The 22,268-nt window shown below is 30.4% G+C and overlaps 1 protein-coding gene across 1 annotated transcript in view; it reads left to right on the top strand.

The window, feature by feature from the left end:
• Positions 1-22,268, top strand: part of PolA1 (DNA polymerase alpha catalytic subunit) — a 113,668-nt gene that overhangs the window by 78,712 nt on the left and 12,688 nt on the right. The window contains exons 20-24 of the mRNA XM_075367225.1: positions 1,297-1,405; positions 2,285-2,424; positions 6,890-7,098; positions 12,793-13,060; positions 15,195-15,369. Coding sequence (XP_075223340.1) covers positions 1,297-1,405; positions 2,285-2,424; positions 6,890-7,098; positions 12,793-13,060; positions 15,195-15,369 — 901 coding nt within the window. The remainder of the gene's footprint in view (positions 1-1,296; positions 1,406-2,284; positions 2,425-6,889; positions 7,099-12,792; positions 13,061-15,194; positions 15,370-22,268) is intronic.

The raw sequence follows: 22,268 nt of genomic DNA, 5'->3' as shown, positions 1-22,268 counted from the left end.
TTTAATTATTATCAGATGACATTCATACATAAAATAGTTGTACTGAAATATACTTTTTTCCTTGAATATGATATTTTATAACACTTAGAAATACTTAATGTATTTTCAATGGAGTATTTCATCACAAGATGCAACAAATCTACAGGAATTAGTGTATAATCATGTCGAATGTTTTCTTTGAGTTTTTTCTTTTTGTGGGGCGGTTGATTCACTGAATTCTTTACTGTTCAAATAGCCCCATAAGAAAAAAATTGCATGGTGTATATCCAATGATTTTGTAGATGAAGGATTATTGTAGTTTCTGGAGGTAACATGGTTTAATTGTATTTACAGTTTATAGAACAACTAGTTCCCTATCCTGTTGAGTACGTGTATCTGGCTCAATTTCAAACTTCTCTGATTTGACAATAACAGTATTACAATCATGAAATAAAGACCAATTGCTCCAAAGGATACTGTTCTGCACCATACAGTGACTTTAATGTTATGCAGTTGTTCTTGATATATTCATTAATACTGTTTGCATTCTGGTATATAATATATAATATATATAAGGTATATATATATAAGGTATATATATATAAGGTATATATATATAAGGTATATATATATATATATACACCTTATATATATTATATACCTTTGTTTACCAAAATGCTTTTTGCTGAATGCTGAACCAGTTTCTTAAAAAAACTACATCTGATTTACACAGCATGACTGATTGTGCTACTCCATCATTCCAATAGATGTTGAAGTGTGTCAAAATTACCAGCTGTTAATCTGTAACAATTTGTTTTAGAATCCTTTAATTGCAGATGAACATATTTCATCTATCAAACACTTGTCGTAACTAAATATAGTAGAAATAAAAATCAATTGTTACTTAACATACCTAAACTTTATCAGAAAAAAGTTATTCTGTTATAATGGTTTACTCTTTATTTGAAATTATGTTTGATGATGAAAAATATTTAAGATTCAAAATTGTATGTTTAATAACAGTATTAGTAATAATAATGACATTTCCAATAATATTGGAAGGACAGGTAGAAGGAAAAAATTGTGTAGCCAGGCCACGTTTGGAATATGTAAAACAAATTGTTAGGAATGAAGGATGTAGAGGGTATACTGAAATGAAACGACTAGGACTAGAAAGGGAATCTTGGAGAGCTGCATCAAACCAGTCAAATGACTGAAGACAAAAAAAAAGACATTTCTATATAATAATATTTTAAAGTATATTTATAATTTAGTATTTTTTTAAATTATTATTAAAATATTAGACTTTTTTTTCAGTATGAAATACGTCAGCTGGCTCTAAAATTAATGGCTAATAGTATGTATGGTTGTTTGGGTTTTGGTAATTCAAGATTCTGTTGTAAGCCATTGGCTGCTTTAGTCACAGGTTTGTAATATTCATTATTTACATTTTTTTTAGTTAAGTTTTTTCTTTTTAATCTTATCGTAAAACATAATAAAGATGTAATTTTGGTATGTGTTTTTATATTTACGTAATAATTAAGTAGTTTATACAGGTTCCTTGAACCAAAACATGGAATTCCTCCATAAAAATTCAAAATAAAAAAAATTCATAGTCTGAAAACATCCTGTTTACCAATTACAGAAAACATTTTTTTAAATGTTTACTATAAATGTAAATTAGTGTGATGATTTATTTCTGTGGATGATTACAATGATTACAGACAAACTTTCGGGTTTTGAGACTATTTTGTTTTAAAGAATTATAAAATGTGACTCAAAATCTTTTAACTTTTTATATATATAAACTAAACTATTACTAAACATTATTTTATATTTTAAGGGTTTTTTTTTTTGTAAATAGATCGTCAGATTTTAGATAAACTAAAAAACTTTAAAACAAAATTTCTAGAGAATTTAATTTTGAGCAAATAAATATGAATGAAATAAATTATATAAATATTAATCATAATTAGTGAATGACAGCTGAAAATTGTTTATAAAAGAAAATTCAGGTAGAATCTTTGTTTAAATTTATATGAATTTACATTTGAATTTTGATTATAAAAAAAAAATCATTTAACTGTAAGTCTAAAAAGATATAATTAAGTGTAAAAGATATAATTTTTTGTGCCCAGATGTGATAAATGCCTCAACAATGTGCAAACTATGTAGAAGAGTAAGATTTGTAAAAAAGTAATAAAAATGTTATATATTTCTTAATCTTTTTTTAATAGCCCTTTGAGCTTATTTTCTGATTAACTACTCATATTTTTAATAATTTTTTTGTTTATTTTTTTTTTAGCAAAGGGCCGTGAGATATTACTGAAAACTAAAGACTTAGTAGAGAAGATGGGATATGAGGTTGTTTATGGTGATACAGATTCATTAATGATAAATACAAATAGTATGGATTATGCTGGTGTTAAAAAGATTGGACATAAGGTATATTATTTTTTACCCTTGTATTTTTTCTGAAAAATTTTAGTTTTAAGTCAGTTTCAACAATTTCCTAGTAGTAGATTTTTCTGTTTACCTTGTCAAAAGAACATAAGAACTATATTATATTTCACATCTGTAATAGTAATCTTTCTTTCATATAACATAATAGTGTTAAAAATTACAGTATTGTAAGTATATGAGTGTATTTTAACATTTGACAGTTAGTAGCAGCAGTAATGCTTATTGTGAATGTGATTTAGTGAAGGTTGGTTGCATGTACATATATGTATTGATAAATCAGTGTAAAGTTAAGAGATGGGACTTGCAGTACTTTGTTTAGGTCATTGTTAGTTGTTTCACCTCAGTTTAGAGCATTCAGTTAGATGCATTGATAATTCTCTTGTCGGCAATAATTTGAATTAATCATATATCATGATTTGTGAAAAATGGATAAAAAAGAATTTTGTAGGGTGATCAAACATTACTTTTTGAAAGACAAAATCACACAGGAAACTAAAATGTAAATATTATGGTCAATCGACTGCATCAATTAGAACAGTTTTACAGTGGTTTCATTGCTTTCAGATGGTCATATGTACAAATATGATACTGAATCCTTTCAAATAGCCTGTTTATAATTGCAGAGAATACTGAAAAAAAACCATGAAATTATGATGTAGGATAGATAAAAGTGTGTGATAACATTAAGATAGGCATCTCAAATGAACATATGCATGATATTTAACACAAGTTTTATGTTTACAAAAATTGTCTGCAAGGTGGGTAATGTACGAGGGTTATTTTTTTTTCAAGGTCACGAAATTAAAACCACACTGAAAATAAAAAATTTTTTATTTGTAACAAGTACTTACATAGTTACGCTATTTCTCTACATAGTCACCACTCCAATTTAGACATTTGTCATAGCGTGGTACCAACTTTCCAATACCCTCATCATAGAACATCAATACCCTACATCATCAGCCACCTGTGTTTTCAGCCATGTTTTTACGCTGGTCTGCAGCTCGATGTCTGTGCCAAAATGTCCTCCTAGCCAGCGTTTCATGTGAGCAAAGAGGTGAAAATTGTATGGAGCTAAGTCCGGGCTGTATGGTGGGTGATCAAACACTTCCCAACGAAAACGCTGCTGGAGCTTCTGCAGCATCAATGCCTGATGACAACATTCCTGTCCGCTAATTCTGAATTGCCCTTCGTAGACATTGAAGAGTCATGCAGTATGAGGCTGCAGTGATGGTCGTGCCATGTTCATGAATTCCAACAAGAGAACTCCATTCCAGTCCCAGAACACAGTAGCCATACACTTTCTGTTGGAGAAGGTTCGCTTGAACTTCTTTGGTGTACTGGGAGAATGAGAATGCATCCACTGTTTGGATTGTTCTTTTGTTTCTTCAGGAACCATCTTGGGAACCCATCTCGCACACAGTTTGTGGTACTGAAGTCTCTCACTCACAATGGTGTAGAGAGCTGACCTTGAAATTTCAGGAAATGAATCACTCAATACAGAAATTGTGAACAGATGATTTTCTCGATTTGCCTCATCCACTCGCTCAATGAGATCATCAGTTGACACTCGCTTCCTTCCCTAACTGCCTGCATCATGAACATCTGTACGTCCTGCTTTAAAGTTCCTACACCATTGTTGCACTTTGCTGTCACTCATTGAAGTTTCACCGTACACATTACTTATTCGTCGATGAATTTCAGCTGCATTACAACCCTCAGCCTGAAGAAATCGAATCACCGCACGCACTTCACATTTGGCGGGAGATGCTATTGTTGTAGACATGTTTACGTGCTAGCTGCATGTTTAGAACTAAATAAAGTGACGCGGTGTGATTGAAGGCCATACTAGAGATGCTGCACAACACATATGTGCAAAGGTTCATCCGATTTTTGCGCAGGTTTTTATTTTGCGACCAATCGGACCTTGAAAAAAAATAACCCTCGTATTTGCTTGCATACAGTAAAGAGCATTAATAATTAACAATTTTTAAACACTTTGAGATTGTTTCAATGTAATCAAGAAAATTTCTTCCACTGTTTCAACACAATTGATGAAATTCAGATATATCAGTCAATCAGAAATTGAGGAATGATCAGAACAGTAGGTTACAGTAAGGAATTGATACAAAGAAGGTAAAACTATTACTCAGTAGAAAATTTGGTAGCTACTGTATTTTGGAATGCTAATGCATTATTAATTAATAATGAATGCATTTGGAATGCTCTTCATTAACTTTCTAGAGAAGCGTAATTGAAAATCAGGCAGTATTATGCATTTAACAAAAAAGTAGCTTCTTTTTCAGTAAGACAATGTATACCCTTTTGCAGTTGTGACAGTAAAATCACAAAATCTAAAATCATTTTAGTTGACTAGATTATTGGGTATGAATAAATAATAGATATTTTATTTTGATAGGTAAATGATAATATATTATATAAAAGTTGTTTTAAGAATTCAGGAGATAGCCCCCCCACATCGAAATAAAGAAAAAACTTTAAATCAACATATGTCAGGAAATGCCTAGTTTACTAGCTATTCACCATTTTGTATTTTTAATATAAAGATTTATTTCTCAAGAATGGTTAATAGTATCAGGCTGAAATTTCTTATACTGCTAGAGTACCTGGAGTATAAACAATGAACCTAATCTCAATCCATTTCAGAATGGTGACCACGTAAACTTTTTAATTGTTGATATCTATGCAACTGCTGATTTATTTAAACATTATGTTATTATAAGAAATGTTAAGTGTTTTATGATAAAGAAAATGACACTTTATTTATTTAAATCTGTTCATAAATAATAAAGTATGACAATAATTCTTGAAGTGAGTCTTTCTAGATTTCATTTCTCTCTGAATAAAATTAAGATTATTCAACATGATGTTAACTGAAATAAAATTGTATTAATGTTATGTAAAAATTAATGATTAATAATATTGAAAATATTATTGTTAATATTAGTTATTATTATATAATATTGAAAATAAAATATGATTTAAATCATGAAAATAATATTAATATTGAAAAATAATTTATATTAAAACAAATTTTATAATTAACAAGTCAGTATTGTAAATGTAAATAAAAACTAATACCCAGTTTGACTTTTGCTGCGGACCAAATGAATACGTTGATCTGTGCTGTATGAGTTACTTAATTATTTTTTTTCTACCATTATCTTATTCATCTTGGAAAGTAATGTGTATCATATTTATATTAAGAAATGGCCGATATGCATTTAATGTATGGTCTTGCACATTGCAACAAACACCCTTGAGCTGAGATGGCTGAATCAGAAACACTTTCCCAATCATGCGTTATCTTCACACAATATTTTCATCCATTCTTAGACAGCCATTCTTTTTCTTTATTTCAATGTAGAGAACCATTCTATGAATTCTACAAACAGTTTTTATGAAAACCTTGTTTAAATTCACATCAGGAATGGGTAGATATGCTTTTACATGGATGAAAAAAGCAACTAAATTGATCAAAGGAAACTATGGTGAAACCTTGTTCAGAACAGCATCACAAAATATACAAAAAATTAAATAATAATAATAATTAGATATTATTGAAGTCCATCACATTAAATTAAATATGTGACATACTAAATAAATAAAAATTCAAAAGGCATTGATGAAAATTATTTGAGCACATATTTACATGCATGTTGAACAGAAATCCAGGAAATTCATTTTTTTCTTTTAATTTGTATTATTTAAGAATTCATCAACAGAGTAGTATTGCCTGTGTAAAATAAAGTGCTTTAATTACATTTTAAATAAATTGATGAGAAGATCTTTTTTTTAATTCGTTTTGTAAATTTATTAAAAATGTCAGTGGAAGCATAATATGGCTCTCTCGCAAGACAGAATATTTTGTTGAGTTATATGAAAACAATTCTATTATCTGGTTTGATAGAAGAGGATATATTATTATTTTTTTTAAAGAATAATTACGTCTTTTTAACAAGGTTTGCACATACTAAATGTAAGTACCTGGATAATTTAACTTATTTGATTTTCTAAATATTGGTCTATAACATGATTAATATTTAGGATGCCGGATATTAATCTGACAGCCAATTTTGTATCTTGAAAATTTGTTGTTTCTTTTGAGGGAATTCTAAGAGATGATTACTTCATTCGGGAATTTAAGTGTAAAAAATAAATTTATTAAGGTGCTTCAAAGCCAGTTTGATGTTATTGGGATGATCAGTTTGATCATCCCAAGAGAATTTGTCATATAATAAAACATCTACAAGTTTCGCCGTTGGGCAACAGAAAAATCATCATTAAAGGGAATTGCATCCACCGATTAACAATAATTAACACCTACCTGAGAAGCATGATGCTGCAGTAGTGTTTCCAAATAGCAAATATGTTTTTTTATTACGTTTGTTTATTTGGTTGTTATGTGTTTTTCTTTTTTTTTTAGATTAAATCCGAGGTGAACCGATGTTACAAACAGCTGGAGTTGGACATTGATGGTATTTTCCGTTGTCTTTTATTATGTAAAAAAAAGAAATATGCGGCAAGTGTTATTATTGATCAGAATCCAGATGGTACATTTCAATTAAAACAAGAAATAAAAGGTTTGGATGTTGTACGTCGAGATTGGTGCCAAGTATCCTCAGAAGCAGGAAAGTAAGTGAATTCTTTTTTCAGTTTTTGAACATATAATTTCTAAATAATATATTCAAAGTATTTCTTTCATTTTATATCATATTTTTGTACTCTTTTTAATGATATAATGTTAATTTACTTACAAGATAAACATTTTTTATTGTACTTGAATTAAAATTTTAAATAATTGAGTCAGAAAAAAATAATTTAATTTATAAATAGGTATAAAACAAAAGTAATGAAATACAGTTGAAAGGTTGGTAATAAAAAATTAAATATTACCTGCTTTATTTAAATATGCAACACTGATGAAATAATTAATATTTCCTAATAATATTGTTGGTATTTGTGTTAAGTTGAACATAAAATATGAAAATACTGGATGTGATTGATGGAGTTGCTCCATTATCAGATAGGTGTAACAGTAGTTATTTTATGAAGATGTTTTTTGACAGAAGGGAGGGATTTGGTGAGGAGTTGCTTATGGAAGATAGATGCTCATTTCTTTATATTCCAAGAAAAATACTTCAAATTCAGTGATAGCTTAGCAAAACTATCATAATTGTGCTTATTGGCTTAATAAAATTTTTTTGCATATTTGTGAAAAAGTATTACTTAATGTATCTGAAATCTATATTAACTGTGGTATCACAAAAAAAGAAGTGTTGAATGCTTATTTTTTCAATGGAAATGTTATAAGTAATTCATATCACATATTGTTAGATATTGCAATTCACAGCATTCAAAAACTGTGTTTGAAATTGGTCATCCATATGTTTCACAGCCAGATGAAAATCTTCTCTTTATGCTCTTCAAGTTTAAGACTATTATAACCAAACATTTCCGTAATGAATATCATGTGCTGAAGAAAAATCAAATTTCCATTGCTTCTTGTGATTTGGCACCTTACAATTTTTCATTTCGGGAAATTGCCTGAACTGCCTTAGCTGGCAATTGAAAACTTAGTTGATTTTATAAGTTGGAATAAAGTTTTAAGATAAAAATGTGCAATTCATTATTTAAATATTACCACAAAATTATAAGGTCAGAATATGACACTCTGAATGCTTCCCCTATGAGTATTATAATAAAAGGTATTTTTCAATAACTGTTTTCTTATTATTAATTTGAGATATTGATCTTTAGATTGTCTGATGTGTTAAAATAATTTATAATAAAAAAGTATGAACATTATGTGAGTAAATTAATAAATAAAGAGAATGAATAATAGAGATGTGTCAAAAAGATGATCTAATCTCAAAGGCTTTAACTCCACAATCACATAGCATTCATGATAGGGTATTCTATAGTTTCACTTGGTTGCCGGCAGATGCTTCCATCAATCTGCACCAAGATGGCAGTCTCCACTTCACTGATTGTGAATCCATAACTACTGTGCAGCATGATTTTCATCAATAATACCCTGTTACTGTATCTCCTACTGCTCAGCTCATTTAGTGTTGGCACCAGCAGTTTCAAGAAACAGGATGTTTGTGTAAAGGAAAATCTGCAGGTTGCCCCCCATCTATTAGACAAAGATATTGAGTGCATCTTGACAGAAGTAGTTGCATGTCAGGTGCATGATTGATCCGGACATGATTGATCAAGTATGGGATGAGTTTAACTATCGTATTTGTTCAGAAGGCAGGAGAAAGATGACACTTTCGGCAAGAAAGACTTTCCAGAAGTCAATGTGTTCTATGCCATTTCCTGGTAAACGCTTTATGGTTTGCACCTTTTTTTATAGAAAACAGTTATAAGATTATCTGGAAATGTTACAGAACTGGCTTTTCCCTCAGTTAGAAGGAGGTTCTGATAAATTCATTTTCCAGCAGGATGGAGCACCGCCTCGCTGGCATCTGCAAATTCAAGCATTTCGTTACATTGTGAAATGTTGTGAATCATAGATAATGGATCGGCCATAAGGGGATGCTGATATGGTATTACACCACTGGCCACCAAAGTTGTCCTATTCACTGTCGTAATGTTTTTCTTGTGGGAGTTTCTGAAAGACTGTTTATGTGCCTCCTATTCCAGCAGCTGTAATGAACTGCAAAACTGCATAATAACAGCAGTGGTTGCAATAACACCAGACATGATTGCACAAGTATGGGATGAGTTTAACTATTTCATCCTGTGCATTTGGATGGTACCAATATTGAGCATTTCTGAAAATTGTATGTAAATTTCATATTCAGACCTATCTTTATAAATAAAGGTTTTATGTTGATTTTTTAAAAACTAACCTTTTGTAATCTGATAAAAATTTGTAATATGCGCACTAAAAATTTGTATTATTTTTCACTTATTTTCTTAGTAGAGTGGACTGTAGTTGGTTTATAGCATCATGTGTCCATCCCAAGCCACAAATGTATTTCAAGTCAGTTTTTACTTCATCATACCAACTTTGTTAGATTTTCCTTAATAGTAATGTAATATGCCTACCCTTAATACAGCTTTAACATTTTCATCCTCTTTTATTTTTAGGATTTATTCTAGCCACCTTAGCCTACCATGCTTATCACATCAACAATGTCTGATTCATTAAATAACTGATTTTAATTCGTTGTCTCTTCTGAATCTCTTGTTTCCATTTTCTTATATTGCTTCAAATAATTTCACCAGTACTATATTTACAGGATAGCCATTTTGATTAAAATCTTGCAGCAAAATGTAAATATTTGTATGATTTTTTTTTTATATATATGACGGTACCCAAAAATTACCAAATGCTTTTTTTTAATTTATATATATATGTATTTTTTTTTTTTTTACAAAAAACTTAATCTCCTTCAAAATACTATACATTACAGCTAATACGAGGGTAAATCAAATATAAACAGGATTTTATTTAAAATAAAAATTATTTATTGAAAAATAAAAGGCAAATATAATTTATTTTTCTATATAGTTTCCTGGTTTAGAAATAGATTTTTCGCAGTGAGAAGGAAGGTTTTTTATTGCAGCATCGTAGAATGAAGCTGGTTGCATCAGGAGCCAATTGCACATGAATCCCTCCAGCCCTTGTCATCTTCAAATCGTTGACCCCCTAGACCTTTTTTAAGCTGCTCAAACAAATGAAAATCGCAGGGCAGTAGGTCTGAGTTGTATGAAGAATGATCAAGTTGAGTCCAGTGCATTTCTTCTAGTTTTGAGACATTAGAGCTGCAGTATGGGGCTTGGCATTGTCATGGACGAGGATGGCCTCTTGAATCAGTTGGTCTTGTCTTTTGCGGCGATTTGCAGCCCTCATCTCATTCAACAGCTCGCTGTAGTTATCAGCATTCATTGTATGTGTCACTCATGCAAAAAATCTATGAGTGAAATGCCTTGCTGGTTGAAAGAAACTTGCCAGCTGATAGTCGGCTTTCACTGGGGCTGCCTCCTCTTTCCTCCACCACTCCATACTGGCTTGTTTTGACTGGGGAATGTAGTGGTGGACCCATGTTTCATTGCAGGTGACGATCTGACTCAAAAATGCATCACCTTCTTTTGCAAACCTTGCTATAAGCCTCTGACAGACCTCCAAACGTCCCAGCTTCTCTGATCTGCAGTCAAAAGGTGAGGGCCCATCTGAAACACACACTTTACAGAACTGTAGGTTGTTTGTGATGATCGCTTGACAGCCCCCATAACTTATTCCAACCTGTTCTGCAATTTCAGATACTCTCACCTGTTGATCGTCTTCAAGAATGTCATGAACCGCATGAATGTTTCCGTCTGTAATCGTGGTTTGAGAGTAGTGATTGTGTTCCTGATTTTTCACTCATTCTCATCTTCCCTTGAACTCTTTATGCCAGGCAAATACACGAGTCCTTGACAATATTTGGTCCCCAAACTATGGAGTCAATCTCTGGAAATTTCTGTCGCTTTAACTCCTTCACGAGCAAGAAATTTTATAATTATGCGTTGCGCACTGGACGGCTGCACCTGTTGCACTGACATTGTGAGCATTACTGACTAATTGGTTGGGAGTGTGGAATGGCCAGCTCTCCCCACTCCTAATGACCCACCCAAGCACACTAGAAGAGTGTACCCAGTCCTACCAACCATAGATGCTCAGGAAAAAAATTCCATTTATATTTGATTTACCCTTGTACATTTATCCAGTCCATTATGATGCCCAGCAGCACTTTCCTCATATTTTTCTTCACTTCATTCCATCAGCAAAATGTTTTCCTTTCAGCTCCCTCTTCATTCACGGGAACAAAAAAAATCTCACATAGCTAAATCAGGTGTTTTCACAGAGGGGGGGGGGGAGTCTTGCTTTTTTTTATATTAAAAATTGGTGTACGAGAGAGCTGTGCAAGCAGGTGTACTGTCATAGTTTTTCACCTGTCTTCCAAAAATTAGGACTTTTTTGCCACAAACTGTAGCACAATTTTCTCAGAGCATCCAAGTAGAAACCCTGGTTAAGAGTCTGACCTAATGGAATAAATTCTGAACACACCACCCCTTTCACATTGAAAAAACAAATTAGCATTGTTTTGATGTTTGACCTCATCACTCGAGTTTTATTTTTTGGCAAGACAACATTGCAGTCTTCCATTGGCTTGACTGTTTGGTTTCTGGGGGGTTATAACCATAGCACCGTGATTCATCATCATCATCAGTAATGATTTTGGGTCAGTTTGGGATTGTTCTTTCAAAGCATGGCATGCTTCCAAGAGACCCTCTTTTTGCTGAAGTCAGGAGGCATGGGTCTAATATTGCAGCAACTCTTCTCACCCCAAATCTTCCAATAAAATTCACAGAACCAAGCTCCAAGTTATTCAAGACAACTTCTTGATTTCTTCAATGGTACATCTGTCTTCAAGCACAATTGTGTGAATTTTTTTGACATTTTTGTTTGACAATGTTTGTTTGGGAAGTTGAAGGATGTCCAGAATGAGGTTGGCCTTCAGTTGACATTTCACCTTTTATGAAACTTGAAAACCACTTGTACACTTGAGTTTTTCTCATAGCAATATACTTGTAAGCTGTTTTCAACATCACAATAGTTTGTGTAAGCTTTTTCCTGAGCAGGAAGCAAAAGAAACTCCCTGGCCACATGCTGTTCAGTGAAGTCCACCATGACATAAAATAAAAAGCAAGCGAAACAGCTTTCACAAAAAAAATTCGGAGGTCTGACATAACCTTCCCAGATGATGCTGCTTGAAGTTCTCCTGGCAGGAGAACTATATACTACAGAAACTCTGCCCAGTAGCCCAGCAAGCGATTTTTGTTTTTAGCCCATTAAAAGAAGAGTTGCAAAGGAATTATTATCGATCTGATGAAGAGGCCATAGAAGCCATGAAAGATTTTCTGCACACCAGACTGAAAACTTTCTTCCAGGAAGGAATTCAAAAGCTCATTAAAAGATGGACTAGTGCATGTAGTTGGAGGGAATTATGTTGAAAAATAATGCATGTATCATTTATGTAAGTACAAATAAATATATTGATTTTTGAATTTAACTTTACTTTTTGACTTGCCCTCTTACAATTATTTATTTATTTGGGTTTTGACTCATTCATGCTTAACCATAAAAATATAATTTCTTTTCAAAAAAAATTGACAGTTCATAAACTTTTTTCATTCACAAGTATCTTTTATTTTTTGTTCCCTCTCAAAAGAGAGAACAAAAGAGAAATGAAGAGAATAAAGGAATAAAAAATTGAGAGATAAAAGAATAATTAAAAATTGTTTTTGTTTTTCTTTTTTTTTCCTATTTAGATTTATATTAGCCCAAATATTATCTGATCAAGAGACAGATGAACGTGTAGAAAATATACATAAACATTTAAGACAACTTCGTGAGGATTTAGAACAAGGAAAAGTGCCTTTCAGTTTATTAACAATTGCTAAACAGCTTGCTAAAGCACCTGAAGAATATACCGAAAAAAAGTCACAACAACATGTACAAGTTGCTTTACGTGCTAATGCTAAATCTGGACAAAAGCGTTTTAAAGCTGGTGATACTGTACACTATATTGTTTGTGAGGTTTGTTGGTTTTTTCATTAATATTTATTTATAGGATTTTCCAAAAATTTTTGGATATCTTTTTTTTTAGCTTTTCTAATTAAATTATTTAATGGTAACTGAGAGATTGGCTGACATTTCTTACAGGAAAACAAATGATAACCCGGTGCGGTACCACTTTTATGTATTTTTACTTTCTATATTATAATTCTCTTGCTGTTGGATGAGCATAGCTACAAAAGAAGAGTGACCGACAAAAATTTTGATATCAAGGTTTTTGAAAATATCAGCATTTTAAAACCCCCTTAGTATAAAAAACACAAAAACAGTTATAGAAATTATCAGAAGATGATTGTGTATATATGTGTTGGCCTGTATTTTGATTAATATCTCCAGATCAACTCAGCATATGAGGGATGATCAGAAAGTAAGTTACACCCCCTCTATGAAACAAACACATTTATAAGACAATTTTTTTTTATTGAACAAAAAAATACATATTTTTATCTATTTTTCAACATAATCACCAAGTTTTTCTAAACACTTTTCATATCTTACAATAACTTTTTCAATTTCAGTCTCTAAAAATTTCATCCAGTCTCCTTCAACCATTTAAGGACTGCTTCCTTCAGTTCATCATCATTAGCAAAATGCTCCCTTTCCTGATCTGACTCATACTGAAGGAAGCATACTCCTTATCTGATGACTCAGACTGATGTACCTGTTTGTGTTCACTGCGATTGTCAACTAATGGTACACCACATCCTTGTGGACTGTGTCTTATGTGGCATTGTGTCGGAAGTTTAAAGTAAGAGCTAACACCCAAAATATCTTACGGAACAATGGAACAAAGTTATTGAATGTCTTACTATTCCTTAAGGCCTTGCATCTGTATTCAAAAAAGTTTAAGCAAGAACATTTGTTAAAGAAGCTTATAGCTACTGTTTTTTTGGTACAAAAACGGTGTCTTGCCTGTTGAATTTAGTGATTGCAGAACTACTCTGTATGCTCATATGTATTCTGAAATGTTAAAAAATCTTAGATGAGCTAAAAAAAAAGCAAAGAAGTGAGGTGCTACCCCGCAGGATGTTGTTTTTACATAACAGTGTCCCTGGTGACGCTCGACAAACCAGAAATGAGTTGATTGAAAAGTTAGGCCATTAAAATTGTTATATGAGTCATAAAACTTTTAATAACCTATATGTGAGAGTCTCACCTAATTGATCAAAGAAGTTGAATTAAAACTAAATTATTTTACTTCAGTTTCATATATATTCGCAATTGTTTTCCAAAAATTGCATAAGTGTCATTAATATTAAAAAACCCCTAAAATCTGTCAAGAGCAAAGCCAGGGTTTTTTTTTTTTAGAAGCCTTAGACTTAATGTGCAGCAACTGGACTAGAAATGTGTAGTTTCCAATTCATAAGTTGCCCCTCATAAAAGTATTGGAAGCCAATATTGATGCAATATTCATAGGAAGTGATGGAATGGCTCATCATGTCTTGTCCTGAGGATGAAAAATGTTCTAGAATCATTCAATCACAAAATCAGTAACTAGGAAAAGAGATCATACAAAAAAATAAGAAGACATATAAGTAAAACAGAATGGGTAGGGGGAAAGAATGCTTAACATATTGTTAACCATCTTGCTTGGATCTTTTTTTGCATCAAAAATAATTTTCATTTAATTCCTATTAATGGATTTTTACAAATAGGAGTTGTTAAAACCATGGTCCTATATGCAAGTATGAGCCCATATGAGTTAGTCTCCACGTATCTTCAACTGCAAGGTTGTGAAAACAAAAGTCAGTTTCTACTTCCATTTTTTTGGGGGTTACAGTTGGCTGTGTAAGTGTTCAATCTTACATGGGAAATTGAAACAAAAAACTTTACATAGCTATATCTCTAATTTCTTAATTGATCACTCATGTGCCAAACTGTATGCACTCACGCTATATAGAGCACTCACTTCAAATATTTGTTATAAAAATATGATAAATATATAAACTTTTGCTAATGTAAATTTACAGTTTTATTTAATCTTTATGTTTTCATTTTCTAAGTGGAAAAACTTTAAATTTTCTTATTTATAAAGTAATGACAGTAATATCAAAGTTAGCCATTAAAATTTATTTTACTTTGTTTTAAATTTCAGGATGGTACTAATAACTCAGCTACTCAAAGAGCATATCTTATTGAAGAATTAAAAACAAATGCTGATTTACAAGTTGATGTAAATTATTATATAGAACAACAAGTTTTACCTGTCGTTAGCCGTATTTGTGAACCTATTGATGGATGTGAACCTGCTCGATTAGCAGAATCTCTTGGTAATTTTTTTTATTGCTGACATCACGTAAATAAATAAATCTTTTAATTCGATCAGTACATAATAATATATAGTTCCCATCGGAAACAGGTAGATATGCCACAACACAAAAAAATTGAAGTGCCCCAGCATTTGTCTTTACGGATTAATGGAAATCCTTGATCAGAGGTGTATCATAAACTTCATAATTAATTATAAAATAAAAATATAGACAAAATTAAAGTCTATATTAACTATTTAAAATATTAACACTACTTAAAGATAGGAAGTATAAAATATAACTACAAAATAATTTAGAAGTCAAAAGATGTTAATAAAAATTGAACACATATTTACATATTGTATATTAAATATGATGCATAAAATTCATTATTAAAAAATAGAAAACCAGTTTTTTTTTAATTGGTATTATATCAAAATTACTGAGTATTGTTCTTTAAAAAAAATTAATTTTTTTTAAAATGAATTTGTGAGAAGATTTTTTTAAATGGTGCACTAATTTATTAAAAATGGCAATAGAATTTATAACAAGACTTTTTCTCATAATCATTAATTTTAAAATACTATATCAGGTAATGTACTTGTATTATCATTGAATGTAAAATTTTGATACAACATTTTGAAATTCATAAAGCAGAACTCTAGTATCGTTCTGTAGACAATATATATTTGTTAAAAGTAAATATGATATGGTATGTATGTAGGTAAAATTAAAATTTACCATGTAAGCTGATAATAGATAATAAGTTACTAAAATCAAAATATTACTATCTACATCAAAATATTACTAGTACTAATAGTACTAGTTACATCAAAATATTACTATCTACAGAGAATCAAATCATTCTTGATCATATAAAATAAAATAAAATAAATACATATTATGGAAAGTCACACAACGCATACAAATATATACAACAGTAACAAAATGGAATTACATAAAGAAATAAAATTAAACTTAGTAAAATGAAGTAAAGCAAAATAGATGTAGGGATATTTTTATAGGGAATATTAGTAATAAATATATTAGAAAGAGTACAAGAAAAATAGATAACTTCATTAATTCCATTTGAAAAAAATAACAAAAGCAAAGATAGAAGAAGAATCTAGAATTGTTCAATAATTAAAGAAAAAGATGATGAGAAAAGTTATTATTTATTCAATGACATTGAAACTGACATTACTTTTTAACATAATCCCTGGCTATATTTAGGCATAAAGGAAAAAAATTCAATCACTGCATGTTGTTTTAAATGCATTGACATAGCAGACTTAACAGTATCTGTCACTTGGTGTGAATTTTGTTTCCCATTACATTTCAGCCACTTACATGTTTTATATTCGGTATCTTCATATATTTATATTTTAAATAATACTGACGTTAATCTTGTATATTTTTTTAATTTTATAAGTTAAATTATTTATTTATTTTGTGATGCTGACTGATTAAGGTTTATACCATAGTCATGTACTTTGATCTATTCACTCAAATGTAGGCAGTTACTTTTTTTATCCATGGATAGCAGATATACCTACCTATTCTTTTTGGGATCTGCGTAATGTGTTATTATTTACCGATCAGAATAAAAGATTTATTTATTTGTGTATTACATTTCAGTGAATTTATAATGAATATTACATGTTTAACCCTCCATTGGTCATGACTATGAGACCAAGCACGTACGCATAAGTCGTGTGTTAGATTTTTTCTAGTATTACTGGAGTGATCGCTTTTTTCCTTGATTTTTTTTTTTATTTACAACATTTATTTCATTTTTACAACATAATAAGTAAAATTTATTGAAGATTACATTAATTAAAGCCAAGATATAATTAAGTAATTATTCAAATAAACTTAAAAAAAGTATAATATTATCTAGTACAAAGTGAGTTAATTTCAATGCAATACAAATTTTATTTACTAAAGCAAAGGTTTTAATTAAGTGAACATTTAACAAAATAGGTATAAAAAAATGTAAGGTAGCATCTGTTACATAATGAGTTTAGAACAAATATATTACAAAAAGGTTTGTTATGAACTAACATTAGGACTAGCCTGAATCATGTTGACTGTACATTCTTGGCAAAAGTATTTTGTTTCGCTTTTGTGTTCTATACAAATACTTCTATACTCTATACTTCGTGCATGAGTCACACTTATGGCCTGTAAACCTGTCTATTTTTTGGGGACAGAAATCACATCTTGGTTTTCTGTTACTTTTTGTCCACAAAGTCCTTGCAGTTGACTGACGTAGCTGTAGAAGGTAGAAACAAACCGAATTTTTGCTGCAACATCATAGATAGAGTTGGAATTGTGGCTCTTTTCATTATGTGCTGAATGGTGAGAGCCTTTCCCAATTCGTTTAGATAATCCTTTTGGCTGACTTTTTCCCCATATTACTATTTTTGTAAATAATTTGAGCATTTATACCTCCAATAACAAAATATAGTGAATGGCCATCTGTTACTGATCCTAGTTACAGAATATTCTGATTTCATCTTGTTGACCACATCTACTCTTCCATTTGTCAAGTTGTAAAAACATATAGCTTCGGTTTTAAATCCACGCCACATTCTATGTTTTATTTCATAATTGTTGTGAAAAGTTGATAAAAGTAACACATTTTTATTCTTTTTCGGGATATATGATACAAGTAAACATTTATTTATGTCTGGGGTATTGCATTTTAATTCAACAAATGATCAGTGTATCACTATTTTTGATTTTGATGATATTTGGTATATGATAACTACCCAACTTGTAGTGGCCAAAAAATATTTTTTTATATTTAAAAAAAAAGTTTTTCTTGAGTAATAGACTATTTTCTAACTTGCCAACTGATAAAAACAACCATTTTCGTCACTTTTTCCATGAGCTGTAGCATTCTTATTTTATATCGTACAGGGAGTAAAAAAGGGCTTATTGGCAAGAGTAAAGATGGAACTTCATTTTAGTGTACTCGAAATTCATTTTATTACATAACAAATCTTGTAATGTTTCTGAAGTTTTGTGTACTTGTTTTTTCAATTTTTGGGGCCAAAATAAATAATGAAGGGCTTAAGGTAATAGACCTATGTTTTTAACTCTTAGGTACTACTAGTACTTATAAAAAAAAAAATTTGACTGTTACTGAGTGTCCTTCATTAAAAAAAAAAAAAATGGCCACCAAATCGTATGATTTTGAGAATGTCTCATTTTTGGGGCCCAAAAACCATATGTGGGATAGGTAGCAAAAATCTGAAATATTTACAGCAGTAAGTACTGTTTTATGTTAAAACCATATAAAATTTATTGTGTTACTCAAAGGGGTTGACGAGTAATAAAGCCAAAAAAAACCACTAGAAACACTGTTCCTTCTGATCGTAAACAACATATCCAAAAATACTGATGTTATCTATTTTTTTTCACATTATAAAAATCACAACTTAACTCATTAGCGTGAATAAATTGATAATTAATAAATAGGCAATTACAGAATGATAAATAATAATTACAAAATCATAAACAGTTCAAATACATTAATAAGTTGTTCAGTTCACTTAATCTTATTTTATTCTTGCTAATGGAAGTTATGAATAAATCTTACACGTTTTGATAACAAACTTCATTCATCTTTGGTGTAATGTTGTGTCCTCTTTCAGTAGTTGACAGAAAAAGCTCTGAAGGTGTGAGAATCTTTAAAATATTTTCCAGTTGAACCCATGTTTGATTATCCCTCAATGATTTCTTGAATGAAGTATCAGGACCCTGCAGATGGAAAAAGTGTATTCAATATTCCTCTTCATTTTCATGTATTCTGACTTCAATGACTTCGCTTAACCACCACTTGCCATTGTATACGCAGCATACATAATTTTTACATTTTGGTTTTGATAAACCTATAAAGCATTCAGAAACACTAATGTCTGTGTTCACCGATGCTAAATGTTTTTGATTCAGAGGTCGCCTGGACTTTCAAAATACATTTCTGACTTGTTGGAACATGACTGTGAAAGGTTCTTGTTTGTGGGACTGTTGTGATTACCTGATAACGAGAACTGAGGTATTCTTCAGTCTCTTAAATATCTTTATTAGAGCAAAAAATAAATGTTATATTTTTAATAGTCAGCAATAATTGTACATTTCAGAAGATGTGACAATTCAATTGTTGACTGTCCTTAAAGGCTTGCTTTTGTCACTACCCTTTTTACAGTTCTACCAATATCATCACATGGTCCTTTTCCATGATATGAGGCAAAAAATGCCATTCAGCTGCCATTTCAAAATCTTCTTGATGGTAGCACAAATTTATGAAATTTTTTTGTTTTTATACTGGGCTGAGGAGCCATTAGAAAAATAAAAAAATTGCTTAACTTGTAACAGTATTTTTTTACTTTATTTATAACTTTCTTTTGGAAGCAGGAAAACTATGTAGTATTGTGCTTCAAGTACTCACTAATCACACAGTAGCTTTGGCTTTGTAATTTTCCTTCTTTTTTTAAATATATGAGAAATGTATGTACTGTGGCATAAGTTTTTGATCACTGATATGACTGGACTTCACAAAAGGAAAATTTTGAGAGAAGTCTCCCATTAAAATACATTCACCCTCAAACAAGTTTTCGTTTTTAATGTTGAGGAAATTAGCTTGTTTCTTTGCAACAAAATGATGCCTTTTTAGATTATTTACATTTTTAGTAAGTTTATCTAGTATCTTAACAATTACTAACAAATTTTGAAAAACCAATTTTTAAATTGTATTTCTTTGAAGGCTGTGTACAATTCTTTTAAGTTACATAAGATAAACCTTTTTTGAATATAAATCTTCTTGTCTTACAGACCCAAATCCTTCTTGCCTGGAATCATTTGGCTGTGCTTATCATTCTGGTAAAAATCTTGGACATATTTAATAATATTTTCATCAATTACTTGACTGGTTTCATCAAAGACTGGTTTACTCTTTTTGCCGATTTGTGGCAAAATTCCACTTGTTTTAACTAATTGTTTGGATTGACGGGCTAAATACTGACTAACACTAAAATAATTTTCAATTTTTTGAATGCTCAAGCTGCTTGGTAAAAAACTTAAAATATTAATTTTTCTTGGGTTGATGTAACTGTTTTCATTTTATCCTTTATTTTAATGATTAATTTTTCATATTCCTTAAAAAAAAATCAGCATAATTTTGTGGTACTAAACTGGTTTCTTCTGTAGAAATATTTAAATCAAAGGAATCGTTTAATTTACTGGTGACTGACTTGGCTGTTTTTTTAACTTTATTTTTTAAAATTGGTTCCGTTTTGCTGCTCGATAATTTTTGAACCTTAACGGAGGAAATGCCAAGTGCTGAACAAGCTTTATTCACCAATTCTGACTATAACACATTGAGGCTCAATTATATCTTGACATTCCAGTTCACTTTCTGCATCATCTTGTGATTTTATATTTTGTTTAAACATTTTGTACACAGTGCTCTGCCTGGAATTAATTTTAAATTTAGATCTGCTAGATTGCTCTAAATATCTCTTCAAGATATTTCTTGAAGAGATTTCGGTTTAGTGTGAGAGCTAAATGGGTCAGAGCAACCTTTCTCATTAATATGAAAACATTTATCTAAATATTCGGTTTTATGGAAAGTATAGATATTTTTTTCTCTCAGTACATCTACTTCTTAAAGATAAATATCAGTGTTATTTGCTGTTCAGTAAACTCAAAAATATCATGCAATACTGAAGTAAGTCAATTTGTGACTTAATATTTCAGTGTGAGTACCAATTGAACACTCAATACATTTTTATAAAATGCAAAGGTTCTAACAATAATATACAGTTAGTATGAATATAAAACTACCAATTGTATCTCACTTTGTCTTATCCTAGTTTCTCTATAAAATAAACATTTCTCTAAATAATAAAATTAAAAATAAACGATATAGCATAAAAGAGAATATCACTGCTAATAATATTACTTTATAAACAAGTTATATTACCTAGCCACAGTATTAACTCACTAGCAACAATATAACATATCAGATTGAAATCAAAACAGTAATTGAGCCTTCTACAATGTTTATATTCAGGATAACACAATCATTCATGTCCATGCGTGTCTATTCACTTTGGTGTTTAAACATGTTTGTGTGTATGAGTCATACTTTAATTAACAAACTATCTAGAATATAACCTATCTCATTATAAACATATCAAAATATTTTGTATATTAGGCCTACATTATTATTTGAAAAAATACACACTGTGAATTTTTTGGATGCATTGTTTATGGTTAGAAGGAATGGTGTTTTTAGCAGTTTTGATGGTTTCATTACTCATCAACCCCTTTGAGTAACAAAATAAATTTTATATTGTTTTAAAGTACATTAACAGTACTTACTGCTGTAAACATTTCAGATTTTTTCCACCTGTCCAACATGTGGTTTTTAGTCCACAAAAATGATACATTTTCAAAATCTTAAGATTTAGCAGCCATTTTTGAAATAAGAATGCTACTGCTCTTGGAAAAAGTGATGAAAATGGCTGTTTATACTTGTTGGAAAATTAGAAAATAGTCTGTTACTCAAGAAAAAAACTTTTTAAAAATATAAAAAAATATGTTTTAGCAACTACAGGGTGGGTAGTTATGATATACCAAATATCATCAAAATCAAAAATAGTGGTAAAGTAAAATTTTTGAAAATTAGTTGAATTAAAATGGAATACTCCGTCTTTGCTGTAAGCAAACATACTGGATTTTAGCTGCTCATTTTAATGTGTGTGAAAGCAGGAGGAATCTCCTTTTTTATTTTTACTAAGGGTTCCAACAAGTGGTACGTGCATACCATGAAGCTATATTACCTAAAAAGTTATAATTGCAAAAAAAAATGTACGTATGTTAAGCCTTTTAGAATGAGAGTTTGTTCTTGA

Source organism: Lycorma delicatula, chromosome 5 (genome assembly GCF_047948215.1).
Source record: "Lycorma delicatula isolate Av1 chromosome 5, ASM4794821v1, whole genome shotgun sequence".
Lineage (NCBI taxonomy): Eukaryota > Metazoa > Arthropoda > Insecta > Hemiptera > Fulgoridae > Lycorma > Lycorma delicatula.
The sequence above is the reverse complement of the archived record's forward strand: the minus strand, read 5'-3'. Positions and strand labels throughout refer to the sequence as shown.